Genomic DNA, 14875 nt, shown 5'->3' on the forward strand with positions numbered 1-14875 from the left:
AAGCGCTACAAAGAAACTGTCTCACATGAGGACCGCCCCAGGAAAGGAAGACCAACAGTCACCTCTGCTTCTGAGGATAAGTTTATCCAAGTCACCAGCCTCAGAAATCGCAGGTTAATGCCACACAGAGTTCTAGCAGCAGACACATCTCTTCAACAACTGTTAAGAGGAGACTTTGTGCAGCAGGCCTTCCTGGTAAAATAGCTGCTAGGAAACCACTGATAAGGACAGGCAACAAGCAGAAGAGACTTGTTTGGGCTAAAGAACACAAGGAATGGACATTAGACCAGTGGAAATCTGTGCTTTGGTCTGATGAGTTCAAATTTGAGATCTTTGGTTCCAACCACCGTGTCTTTGTGCGACGCAGAAAAGGTGAACAGATGGACTCTACATGCCTGGTTCCCACCGTGAAGCATGGAGGAGGAGGTGTGATGGTGTGGGGGTGCTTTGCTGGTGACACTGTTGGGGATTTATTCAAAATTGAAGGCATACTGAACCAGCATGGCTACCACAGCATCTTGCAGCGGCATGCTCTTCCATCCAGTTTGCGTTTAGTTGGACGATCATTTATTTTTCAACAGGACAATGACCCCATACACACCTCCAGGGTGTGTAAGGGCTATTTGACCAAGAGGGAGAGTGATGGGGTGCTATGTCACATGACCTGGCCTCCACAGTCACCAGACCTGAACCCAATCGAGATGGTTTGGGGTGAGCTGGACCACAGAGTGAAGCCAAAAGGGCCAACAAGTGCTAAGCATCTCTGTGAACTCCTTCAAGATTGTTGGAAGACCATTTCCGGTGACTACCTCTTGAAGCTCATCAAGAGAATGCCAAGAGTGTGCAAAGCAGTCATCATAGCAAAAGGTGGCTACTTTGAAGAACCTAGAATATAAGACATATTTTCAGTTGTCTCACACTTTTTTGTTAAGTATATAATTCCACATGTGTCAATTCATAGTTTTGATGCCTTCAGTGTGAATGTACAATTTTCATAGTCTAGAAAATACAGAAAAATCTTTAAATGAGAAGGTGTGTCCAAACTTTTGGTCTGTACTGTATATATATATATATATATATCAAAATAGAGGGAACCCCAATTCCCAAAAAGTTGGGACACTGTTTAAAATGTAAAGAAAGCAAGAATACAGTGGTTTGAAAAACTCTTACAGCCAGTATTTTATTTACAACAAGACATAGAACACAGATCAGAAGTTCAGAGTTAAACATTTTTCCATTTCATTTGAAAAAAAACGAATTTAGAAATTGACGGCAACAACACTTCTCAAGAAAGTTGGGATACTAGTAACAATTTGGAAAAGTAAGTGGTATTAAAGGGAACCTGTCACGTCCTAGTTGCTATGTAAACTGCCCCCATAGCCTTGTTAGTGATGCAATGTGACAAGAATAGGACAACATTCTTCTCCAAAAATTCTGCCAATGGTACTACTCATTTCCCAGATGTTTACAGACTATTGTAAAAAAAAAGACGGGATGCTGCACAGTGGTCGACATTGCCCTGTACCAACTTTTTTTGACATATGTTGCTAAAATCAATTTCTAAAAGAGTTTTTTTTTTAATGTAAGGGAAAAAAATTAAATTTTCACCATCTGATCTGTGTTCTATGTTCTGTTGTGCATAAAATATGGCTATAAGAGATTTCCAAATCATTGAATTGTTTTTTACATTTTACACAGTGTTTAAACTTTTTTTAGAATTGGTATTGTACATAAAGAGAGAAAGAAAAATAAAAGCAACACTTTTTTTCAGCACTTCTTGCATACAAAAACTACAAGCTCTCTAATTATTTTAATCAACTCATGCAATTTTTGAATCTGAATGGTAGCGCTTTTCCCAAGGCTTGAAAAATGCTCTGCCATTTTGAGCTGAAAAATTGCGTGGGTTGATTAAAATCCATTTTTTCATCATTTGTTTTTGGAGTGCTGCATTTGTTTTTTGAAGGGTTTTTATTTAGACATAAAACTAAATACGATAGCAATATGTTGAAGGGGATGCATGAATATGGATGAATAGGGTACCCAACCTTTTCTTCTGCTGCCTGTTTTAAGAATTTATTTATATTATTGGAGGAAGCTGAGTGAGGATCATTGCATGAGTACTCTTCAACACAGTGCTGTCTTCTTTAGCTACTGTATCTATCTGATTTAAAGGGCTTGTGTACTACCTGAACAACCCATTTTTAAATAAAGTAGTTCCCCTTGTAAAATAAATGATGCTATTTCAGCAATGTCAGCGCTTGGTCTCCTGTGTCATTATTATACCACATAAGCCCTGCAGCAAATAAGCAGCCTCTTCTGGACTGCTGTCCTCTGACTTCCTGGATAAACATCAGAAAAAGTAAAAGTGAGAGTGCTGGAGCTCAATAGTGGTTGCTGATTGGCTGCAGGGCTCACATGACATAACAAGGTTATGCAAGCCCTGGGAGACAGCGACATTGATGGAATGTCACCAGTGCGGGAGATGAGAATATGTTATTTTTATGTTACAAGGGGGTTTACTTAATTCAAAAAGAGGTTCTCCAAGTAGTGGACAACATCATTGAATAGTACTTTGTGCAAACATTGGTGATCTAATAGATTGGAGATTTAATAGAAAGAAAACTGAAGAAAACAATGTTATCTCAAAGGTTTTACATCCAATGACCCTGACTCAGCAGCCCTGATCAGAAAATGCAACGAAGACCGATCAGGTGAGGGTCAGGAGCAGATGAGATGGCAAAGTGAGTGATAAGGTGAGTATAAGGATTTTTTTTACATTTTTTTTAACCTTTTAATGGCCGTTTATGGTTCTGAAAAATGGCTCACCCATCTTGCTGATTCTGTGTAGATCCAAAATTACAAAAAAATGCATATTATCAAATGCTGATTTTTATAAAACTCAAGCAGAATTCAATTCCGCTCGAATATATTTGCTCATCTCCAATTGTAGGGAAAGAGTTCTTTAAATGTTTGTCAATTATTGATATTTTGTAAACCAGGAGGTAGTAAAATAACTGAATTAATTAGTCCCTTATGTCATTTAGTATAAATTGTATCATCTGGCAATGGTGTTATCAGTAACCCTAGTTCTACTACTCTTAGATTTGTGTAACATAGTTACTTAGGTTAAAAAAAAGACTTAGATCCTTCAAGTTCAACCTTTCTTCACCAATTGTAAAAGTAAGATAGCCTTTTTATATTGGGCTACTTTAGGAACTGTCTGATTTGTAATGTGACTCTCTCCAGTGTTCAGGCAGGAAATTTCATTGCAGGGTCATCAAATACTTGACAGTCTTTTTCTTGGTAAGGTTCTGTTTGTGGTGGAAGGTGAATATGTTGTCATAAGCATCTCATGAAATGAAAAGCTATTACTGATACAATTGACAGATGATTTACTTGGTCTTGGTGGAATGTCTTGTATAGAGCCGTACCTTTCGGGTAATGGGGCTGAACTGGATGAAACCTGACTTATTGTAAGAGTGCTAGCACTTTTGGATGAATATTTGTAAATCATTTTGAGGAAAGCGGACTTTGTATTGGTGTCTTGTTTATATAAAATAATATAGCACTTTGGTAAAAATGTGCATGACAAGATGCCATAATTTGATAAAAGTATTACTATCATTTCAACAGCTGGTAAATATATGCCAAATGTAGTGGCATAAATGGGAATAAAAGTTATCCATGAAATGAAGTAAATCAACATAGCAAATGTTATAAATTTAGCTTCATTGTAGTTTTCTGGCAGTTTTCTGCCTCTAAACGCAAAAATGAAACCTGCAAATGCCAAGACGGCAATGTATCCTAGCATTATACCGAATGCTACCGTAGAGCCTTCGTTACACTCTAATATGATTGTTTTTGGAAGAGAGAAATTCTCTTTCACATAGGGAGACCAAAATACCAACCAAGTAGTGCAAATAATCACCTGAATCCCACTACAGACAAAAACCAGAGTAAATGGTCTGTGAAGGAACTTTAAAATCCTGTGAAATCTTGGCTCAAATGTAAAAGCTAGCAGTATTTTAATTGATTTAAGTAAAATACATGCCACCACTACTGTAAAACTAATCCCAAACATTGTTTGTCTTACTTTGCACTTATATTCAGCTGGTTTACCAATAAAGAAGACCGCACTCACAAAACTGAAAAGAATAGAAATGAGGATGACATAGCAAAGAATGCCTCCAGATGCCTTCACGACTGGGGTATCAAAGTTCTTGGCGAACAGGATGGCTATGGCAAAAATAGTGAAAATTCCAACAAAAGAAATGATTAGGAGGACAATTGCCAAACCATCATCCCAGCGAAGAAATGCAATTTTCTTCAAGAAACATACTGAGCTGTTGACTGGAGACCAGTGAGTCTTGTTATTACACTGGACACAATAGACCATATCTAGAAAAAGTACAAAACATAGAACAAATAATGCAAAATGATTAACAAAAAGGATACTTTGGTTAAACTTCAAAGTCTAAGTAAAATACCTTTGTACATTATTGCCTAAATATAACAAAAGGGTGTTCCCATCTCAGACATCCACTTTAATATAGAGCCATGAAGGTAATGGGTTGACTAATTGATCCTCAGCAGACATTCAACTATGCTCATTTCTCTGCTGCAGCTTCTACAGGGAAAATGTAATACTGCAGTGTGGCCGATGTATGGAATGGCCATTTAGGTAGTACATGAATGACCTTATTCCGCCCGATCAAGAGCTGTTGCCTGTAAGTGGCACTCTGCTTATGAGCAGGGAGGTGGATTCACGAGAAGGTATTTGACATTTTTTCGAGATAAAGGTGTAGCTTATTACATAGGACACTGGATTAGGCATTCTACATGCCCATACCATGTGACTTATCACGGTATACACTACATAGTGATGTGTAGAATGGATCTTAGGGACTGCTACTTGTTTGCAATAATCAAACAGCACATAGGTCAGAAATGTGTACATTAAAGAGGACCTGTCACTAGGTCAAAAGTGGCTATTTTTTTCTTATTTTATTCTTGCTGTTCCCCTGAGTATTCCATTTTTTTTAAATTCACCATAGGGTTCCAGAAATATGGGCCTTTTCATTTGGCGCAAATTTTTATGGTCTTTACAAAGAGCATGTCTCACAGGGTAGTATTTCAGGGCATCATAAAGACTCAACCCAAGAGAATCCTGTAAACCACACCCCCTTGGAAAAGATCAGAAAAAGTAGCACTAAATAAATAGGCCCATATATCTGGAATCGTCTGGCAGATTTTAATAATACAGAAAATGGAATGCACAGGAGAGCTGCGGGAATAGAATAAAAGAAAAAACGGCCCACTTTTGACCTGGTGATAGATCCTCTCTAAATACTCAATATAATGCAGAATAGACTACTGCAGAGCTACACAAAAGGAAGAAGAGAAAACTAATGGGTTCTGATGTTTAGTTCTGATCTGGCTAAGTTGCGATTTTAACAATTAGGCCACGGCCCCACTATCAGTATTTGATCAGTATTCGGTGAGTATTTTTTCTGAGTGGGAGTGGGCGCCAAAACCAGGAGTGGGTGATAAATGCAGAATTGGTGACTTGTTTCTATTATACCTTTTCTCTGATTGTTCCGCACCTGGTTTTGGCTCTCACTCTTGAGAAAAAATACTGATCGAAAACTGACCAAATACTGATTATGGGGCCATGGCCTTAAGGTGAAATTGCAAATAATCCTCTCTAATTTCATGGGTGTAAAACACACTATTATTAATAATTGTGGGCCAGCATGTTTGCAATAGGGTTTCTGTAAAGTGACTGGGTTCTTTTATAAAGTCAATTAAACCTCAAACAAATGTATTTATGACAGCATAGCACACTTTATTACTGAATTATTATGAATGTTTTGTGAGCGCTGGGAGTAAATTATTATTTGCAGATGGTTTCTATTTCTTAATTTATATCTCACTTTATCAATTGCTGATTTGTATTTTTGGATAGTACCTGACATGCTGGTATAGTGATTTTCAGGGCACGTAACACATTCATAGCAACATGTATGCTGACTCGCTGATGTTTTTTTCATTTGTCCGGGTTTACATTCATCTGAACATCGAGATCGTACCTTCTGCAATAACAGAAAAAGTTGATAACAAATATTAATTTTTGCTATTAAATATATTTTTAATAATATATAGTGAGAATCATCATGATAACAAACAGTTCAAGACCAAGGCAATGTTCACATATAGCAGTTTTTATAGACATACAAAAAAAGAGTAATAGTTAAGTCACTTTTCCTCTCTTATGCAAATTGCAAATACACCCCAGTCAGAAGCCTCTCACTCAGGCAAATGAAATATTTTGCTTTCGCACTGAGGAGGTGCAAACACCCCGAAACACGTGTCTGAAAATAAAGTATCTGGTTTGGCTTTTATCCTAAATCATGTGGCAAGGCTTGTTAAAGGGTTGATATTGACTTTTAGGATTGCTACTTCCAGCAAATGGCACTAGAGTTCAAGTCCTCTTCCTCTCTGAAGAGTCAAATTGCGTATTGATTTCTCCCAGGAGAGCACTACAATGCCTATAAGTCTCCTTACACCCACACATCAGGTATGCCACTCTCCACAAGGAGAGACATTACACCTTAAACACTATTTTCCTCTCTAATGAGTCCAATCCTGGCTTTGACTAATATACAAACACATCATAAACTGCACTAAACTACCCTTGTGAACCTGATTTAAAGGTGACAATGTAATATTTACCAAAGCTGCATTTTCTGATATGTACTGTACCTAAACCAGATCGGCTTGGAGATCTTCTGGCCAGTAATGTAGTTTCCTACATAGAGAAAAACAGCCGGACTGGTTTTACAGCCACATATTTTGCAAATGTTTGACTTAGCTAACTTTGGAGTCAGGGCTGATATCTATTGTCATAACATTCCTATTTCGTCACTTTAATACTTGCGTTAACTTAGCATTTTTTCAGCACAAATAAAAACATCAGTGTAAGTCAGAATTTTGTAATATTCACACAAATAGTTTTCTCATTACCGTCAAACGATTGAACTCATTCTCTTTATCCTGGCTGATGAATATGAAGAGGTCTTTTTTGGTATCATATTCTGCGAATACAGTGAAATTAATCTTTCCATCTGTGCCCATTTTCCAGATAAGCACATCATATCCAGTATTGGCATCTCCATTGGAGTCAAAATTAATAGTTCTTCCCATGTAGGTAAAGTTTACAGTTTTCAGTGACTGTAAAAGCTGTAAAAGTGGATGAATAAATAGGAGATATTAAACAAAAACAAAAATCAATCTTAATATTTAAAAGTGGCAGCACTCAAATCAGTGTCAAGAAAATTTACAATCCTTATTACAAGGTTGTCCAGTCCTTGGAATTTTAACCAAAAACTCAAACTAGTAAAAAAATAAACAAATTAATACTCACTATAGGGCTTGTGAACACGTTGAGTATTTGCAGCGTTTATTCAGTGCGTTTTTCTGTGTGTAAAAAATTATGTGTTTTACAGTACCAGCAAAATGAATGATATTTCTAAAATATCATGTACATGCTGTATTTCTTTTTGTGCATTTTAGCCATCAATGCATTTTTAAAATCTGCAGCCTGTCAATTCTTTCAGGGGCCAATTCATAAAGACTGGTGTGGTCTTGACTGAGTATATGGCACCAAATTCAATAAGATACATATGCCACTTAATGAATTCAGTGCCTGTAGCAAGTGGCATGCACCTCCGTGAGCTATGCCACGCCAGAGATGATACTCCATTAAAGACTAGGTCCGACTTTTACACCACTTTTGTAGCATAAAAGTTTTGATGAATTGGCCCCTCAGTGTTTTTGCAGCATTTTTCATCCATTCAAATCAATGCATAAAAAAGCAAGTAAAAATGTAAAGAAGAGATGTGGTTTTCGTGCAGAAAAATCTGCTGAAAATGCTCAACATATGCACATACCATAGTCGATCTCTCATATCCTACATGCCTTTTTTTCTCAAGCCCCCATCGTTCTCTGTATCCATGCTTCAAACAATAAAGGTCATTACCACATGTAATCACTGCAGCCAATAACATGCTCTCAGTTTGCTAAGGGACCCTGTGGCTTCTAGTCCGGTCTGTCTGAGAAGAGAATACCTCTATAATCTAACATGCTTGGCAGCAGCAGCCTGACACTGGCTGCTATTCTTTTTTTTCTCATAACTTTCCATGTCAGTTTTGATGCAATGTATACAACACAGCTTTACATTTTTTCTTCAAAAATTTTATTTGCTATTTCTGTATCCAACTTTCCGATAAGTATAAATTAATCTATGACATATAAGCTGAATATTGTTTTGTTTTTAGTTACCCATCAGTTATTTTTTGCAAATAGTCGCAAGTCTTTAACCCATCTTCCTTGTTCAAAATTATAAATAAAATAGAAATACTAAAATATAAAATTAATACATAAAAATATAACATTTTAATATAGAAACAAAGAGAGCCTAAAGCTACATCCTTTGGCTCCCCATGTGCATCATTAAAGGGGTTTTCCCATGAAAAAAAAGTACATTTTATTTAATAGATCTGGGAATAAAAATAAGTTCAACAATTGGATGTGTTTAAAAAAAATGTTCCTGTGCCGAGATAATCTTATAAATGTTCCACTGTGTAATGGCTGTGTCTGACCGTGTACGGAATATGGTCTGATCATACCACATCTCCTGAATAGGGGAGGAAACAAAATAGAGTACACAGGCAGGACAGCAGGGGATCACAGCTGCTGCTTTTTGTGAGGTAAAACATGTTTTAAAACAGGCAAGGAAATATTTAACCTCACAGAAAGAATCAGCTGTGATCCCATGCTGTGCTGTCTGTATACTCTTTAGCTTCCTCCCCTGCCCAGGAGCTGTGGTATGATCAGACCATGTTTCTGCATGGTCTGAACATACCACAGAATGCTGGTATAAACACTCTGATATATTCGCGCCAATATTTCTGTAGTTAACAGCCCGTGAAATTTGCTTTAAAATCAAATGAACAGAAAGTCATGATTTCTAGTTCTACCCATCCTGCTATATTACTATACCTCCCAAGGTGCAAAAGCATTTGTTTTCTTGCAGTTCCGATCCAAACATAACTTTCGAATTGCATGTGCTATAGCAGTCACTGCCAGCTGAGTACTGTAGACAAGCCCCGGATGTATGGTGTCGGAAAGAAAATCAAGTCTAAGAGACTTGGACTTCCCCATTTTTTTATTGAATATCTCCTCCTTGGAATAATTGGTAACGCAGCCAAACAGTTCATTGTATTTCACCTTGGGACAGTCAGACAAAAGTACTGCATATTGGTCCAACAAGCGATTCATCTCAAATTTTTGTTGATTTAGATTTATGATGTAATCCCGAAAAGATGTAGTATCTCCACTCTTGAATGTAAATCCAATGACTGGTCCAATATTCTGAATGTTTGGCATGCTACTAATCCCATTGGATACTGACCAGCTATCACTAGCTATCCATGTCTTATGTATTTTCTTTTCCATCACCTTTTCTAAAAGCTTTCCTAAAAGCGCAGATTTCAAAAAAACAACAATAACGTTCACTCTGGGTTCACTTAATATTTTGTTGATGGTTTCATCTATGTGGGTTTGTAATGTGCTGTCAGATAAGTGAGCAGGGATGATTTCTTTAAAAGCAATGCAGACATTGATTTTAACAGTATGGATGCCAAAGCGCTCTAGAGCTGAACGCCCATATTCATCATCCATAACTATAAGTCCAATCCAATTCCAGCCAGAGAAATGAATGAGTTTTGCCATGGCTTTAGTTTGGTACGAATCATTTGGAATTGTCCTCAGGAAGGCAGGAAATCGAAATTTATCACTCAGTATTTCAGCAGATGATGAATGGCTAATCTGTGGAAATAAAGATTTGATTTTATTTTCTGCAAAATAACAATATTCAAATGAAAGAATTGCTTTAACTCCTTCACCCTTGGGCGATTTTCACTTTTTTCATTTTCTTTTTTTCTTCCCCTTTTCCCAAGAGCCATAACCTTTTTATTTTTCTGTCAGTATAGCCATATGAGGGCTTGTTTTATGTGGGATGAGTTGTACGTTTGAATGACACCATTCATTTTACAATATAATATACGGAAAAACAGGAAAAAAAATCCATGTGCGGTGAAATTGCAAAAAAAGTGCAATTCCAGAGTTGTTTTGGTTTTTTTTATTTACCATGTTCAATGTATAGTAAAACTGATATGGCAATATGATTCTTCAGGTCAGTATAAGTATTCAGATATCAAAAAAATTTTTTTATTTAAGTAGTGAAAAAAAAATTAAGAAATTTCTATGAAAAATTTTTTAGCTTTTGTTGTCATTTTCCGAGATCTGTGGAGTTTTCATTTTTTGGGATATGGGGCTGTGTGAGGGCTTATTTTTTGCAACCTGAGCTGATGTGACATTGTGATCATCTCTTATTGCATTTTATTGTAATGTTACAGCTGGCATTTTAATTTTCTTTTAGTCGAGCTGTTTACCTATTGGATTAATCTATTTTATATTTTGATAGATCGGACATTTCTAAATGCAGAGATACCAAATATGCATTTTTTTTATTGTTTTATTTTCAAAAGGGAAAAAGGAGGGCGATTTGAACTTTTGTATTTTTAAATTTTTTTCTTATTTTTTAAAAAACTTTTATTTTAACTTTTAAGTGTATTTAATAGTCTCCTTAGGGGACTTGAATTTACAATCGTCTGATTGCTTGTGCTATACATAGCAGTGCTTCAGCATGGGCTGGCGTTCTCAGGTGGATCATAATGACATCAGCACTCACATCACGGGCGCTCCGATGGGAGTGTGGAATGACGCGCACCCCTGTCGGCGCATGTTAAATACTGCTGTCAGAGACTGACAGCTGGATTTAACAGGTTAACAGCCATGGGAAGAGCACTGCTCCATCCATGGCTGTTGAAGGCACCTGATTGTTGATAAAAACAGCCATAACATGCAGGGAAAGATGTGGGTTTAGTGTGTGAGCCCACATAAAAGGCAGGGACATGACACGATGTAAATATACATCATACAGTGAGTACGGAGAGTATTCAGACCCCTTTAAATTTTTCACTCTTTGTTTCATTGCAGCCATTTGGTGAATTCTAAAAAGTTCATTTTTTTTTCTCATTAAAGTACACTCTGCACCCCATCTTGACTGAAAAAAAAACAGAAATGTAGAAATTTTTTCAAATTTATTAAAAAAGAAAAACTGAAATATAACATGGCCGTAAGTATTCTGACCCTTTGCTCAGTATTGAGTAGAAGCATTCTTTTGAACTAGTACAGCCATGAGTCTTCTTGGGAATGATGCAACAAGTTTTTAACACCTGGATTTGGGGATCCTCTGCCATTCTTCCTTGCAGATCCTCTCCAATTCCGTCAGTTTGGATGGTGAACGTGTGAGGACAGCCATTTTCACGTCTCTCCAGAGATGCTCAGTTGTGTTTAGGTCAGGACTCTGGCTGGGCCAGTCAAGAATTGTCACAGAGTTGTTCTGAAGCCACTCCTTTGTTATTTTAGCTGTGTGCTTAGGGTCATTGTCTTGTTGGAAGGTAAACCTTCGGCCAAGTCTGAGGTCCAGAGCACTCTGGAAGCGGTTTTCATCCAGGATATCTCTGTACTTGGCTGCATTCATGTTTCCTTCAATTGAAACCAGTTGTCCTGTCCCTGCAGCTGAAAAACACCCTCATAGCATGATGCTGCCACCACCATATTTCACTGTTGGGATTGTATTGGGCAGGTGATCAGCAGTACCTGGTTTTCTCCACACATACCACTTAGAATTGTCACCAAAAAGTTCTATCTTCGTCTCATCAGACCAGAGAATCTTATTTCTCATAGTCTGGGAGTCCTTCATGTGTTTTTGAGCAAACTCTATGCAGGCTTTCATATGTCTTGCACTGAGGAGAGGCTTCCGTCAGGCCACTCTGCCATAAAGGCCCGACTGATGGAGGGCTGCAGTGATAGTTGACTATGTGGAACTTTCTCCCATCTCCCTATTGCATCTCTGGAGCTCAGCCACAATGATCTTGGGGTTCTTTACCTCTCTCACCAAGGTTCTTCTCCCACGATTGCTCAGTTTGGCTAGATGGCCAGGTCTAGGAAGACTTCTGGTGGTCCCAAACTTCTTCCATTTAAGGATTATGGAGGCCACTGTGCTCTTAGGAACCTTGAATAATGCAGAAATTATTTTACAATCTTGGCCAGATCTGTGCCTTGCCACAATTCTATCTCTGAGCTCCTTGGGCAGTTCCTTTGAGCTCATGATTCTCATTTGATCTGACATGCACTGTGAGCTGTGAGGTCTTATATAGACAGGTGTGTGCTGTTCCAAATCAAGTCCTATCAGTTTAATTAAACACAACTGGACTCCAATGAAGGAGTAGAACCATCTCAAGGAGGATCACAAGGAAATGGGCAGCTTGTGACTTAAATATGAGTGTCTGAGCAAAGGGTCTGAATACTTATGTATGACCTTGTGATATTTCAGTTTTTCTTTTTTAATAAATTTGCAAACATTTCTACATTTCATGTTTTTTCAGTCAAGATGGGGTGCAGAGTGTACTTTAATGAGAAAAAAATGAACTTTTTAGAATTTACCAAATGGCTGCAATGAAACAAAGAGTGAAAAATTTAAAGGGGTCTGAATACTTTCCGTACCCACTGTATGTTCTGAAGGGGTTAAAGGGAATCTGTTACCACATTTGACCTATCTAAACTATTAATATGGGCATACAAGTTATAGGATGCTGAAGAAAGCCCTACCTGTATGTCTCATATCAGAAGCCTTGTTGCTGAGAAATCATCTATTTATCACTTTATGTATATGATCTCTTCCAGGCTATGGGGATGACACTGCCTGGATGATAACTCTGCCTCCAGAGCTTATTTTACATGAAGGGGGGGTTACCAGTGTGAGACAAGTAACTAACACACAACCGGAGAAATTAAATTTGTCTTCTTGCAAACACATTTTTTGCTTCTCTCTCAGCTCTGTTGTATTGCAACATTATTGCAACCTTGTCTGTCTGCAAGATGGATGCTGGATCTGAGAGCAACCTGCAGATGTGTCAGTTATAATCACACACAGCTCTGCAGTGAGATCAGGAGAGCAGAGAGCGGCCATCACACTGGTAACTCCCTTTCATATAAAATAAGCTCTGGAGACAGAGTTATCTTCCATGCACCATCCGCCCCAGAGCCCGGAAGAGGTCATTTACATAATGTGATAAGATGATTTATCAATAAGGCATCTGATATGAGGCATACAGGGATCACTCACCTCAGCAGTCCATAACCTATATGCCCATATTGATAGTTTAGCACTTGTACCTATAATATTGGGTAGTTCACAAGTCCGATATTTTCTTCGGGCCAAGTCATCCACACAAAAGCACAACACAGTGACTTTTCTGATATTAACCTGCGTGTCGGATCAAACTTGCCTCTGCACTATGGATTTGTGTAAAAAACTGTTTTCCACAGCCTGTTTGATAGGAGACGCTTGAGAAGCCTCCCTCAATTTTTTTGACCCGATAAAAATTTATGAAATGCTGACGAAACGCTGATGTTAAAAACTGACAAACAGACCAAACTCTGATGAGACTTCTGATCAAAAACACTGATGAAACTCAGACCGATTTTTGCATACGAGAAAAATCACTGATGTATGAAAGAGCCCTTTTACCATACTTGTCTCCTTTTCAATATACAATCTCTTTTTTCCAAACCATTGTTCTGCAAATAGGACTTTGCCATATAAATACCAAGAAGCTTTCTCTGATAAAATAACATTTAATCTTTTGTATGTAATGTGATGTTATTTAATAATTCTGGATTTTTGTGATTATTTGGAATATAGTTATGTATCTTCAAAATAATAAAAAGTAAAAGTCATCTCCCAGTTTGGTACTCTAATCTTAGACTTCTCATCTGTACATAATTTAGTTTTATATCACTACTGGGATTAAAATGAGCAAGACTGCCAGATTAAAATTTAATTTAGTGACTATTTTTCAGTGTTGTTTGATTTTCAGAATGTTAAATATAACATTTAGTGCAATAAGTTTGTAGAATTCCCACAGTCTGGGGAAAGCAGCATATGATACACAAACTAATGAAGAATGCCCTAAAGTAAATTGAATATCTATCTATCTATCTATTTGAAATTGCAACACTAGGAAGAAAAATTCATGAAATTCTGGAAAATTACTGTATCAATAGACATGATAATGATGATGAAAAATTGTTCAAAACATCTCGATTTATTCAGTATTGAGTAAGTGTACCATGCACAGAAATACGAGTACTTACATACTTTGGCATGCTATCAATGAAGTTATTAATGGTTTTCTGGGAAATAATCTTCTGATTATAGTCAATGTATTCTATTGTGTACTAAACTGGCCGCATCATAGAATAGTGATTGGCAAAATTAATAAAGCATATATATTTTTTTATTTCTCATCTCTGTTGCAGAGATATTAGCTTGTAACATATATATGCTAATTTGCCCCCTTCAACCAAAAGTGCAGAGATTCTTTACTTTTTCCCCTGTGTGACATTGCCCCATCATAAGCAGGAGGCGTCATGCAGGGAGAAAAAAATGCCACAGAAAATTGTTAGACTCATTTCTATCCAGGCCATGCAAATCTAACAGTCAGTGATTACTCTGCAAGGGAAGGAGAGCAGAGCTGTGCGTCATTACAAACACTGGTCCGCAACTATCCCAGGTATTGGGGAATAATGTGCCGGTACCTGGGCTAGATGCAGAGTGCTGTGACAAGCACAGCTTATACAGAACAGCTCTCACCTCACAGCACTGTCATGTTGTGAGAGGAGA

General features: G+C 37.4%; 1 protein-coding gene across 1 annotated transcript in view; it reads right to left on the reverse strand.

Moving 5' to 3' along the window:
• Positions 1–3135: 3135 nt before the first annotated feature.
• The window catches only part of LOC141258195 (G-protein coupled receptor family C group 6 member A-like), a 61863-nt gene continuing 50123 nt past the window's right edge, over positions 3136–14875 (reverse strand). The window contains exons 3-6 of the mRNA XM_073673191.1: positions 9061–9888; positions 7024–7239; positions 5969–6092; positions 3136–4398 (exon numbers count right to left, since the gene is read on the reverse strand). Of these exons, the coding sequence (XP_073529292.1) occupies positions 3278–4398; positions 5969–6092; positions 7024–7239; positions 9061–9888 (2289 nt within the window). The 3' untranslated portion in view covers positions 3136–3277. The remainder of the gene's footprint in view (positions 4399–5968; positions 6093–7023; positions 7240–9060; positions 9889–14875) is intronic.

The sequence above is a fragment of the Phyllobates terribilis genome, unplaced genomic scaffold, assembly GCF_046119375.1.
Source record: "Phyllobates terribilis strain yellow unplaced genomic scaffold, ASM4611937v1 Scaffold_3__8_contigs__length_932513732, whole genome shotgun sequence".
In the NCBI taxonomy this organism is placed as follows: domain Eukaryota; kingdom Metazoa; phylum Chordata; class Amphibia; order Anura; family Dendrobatidae; genus Phyllobates; species Phyllobates terribilis.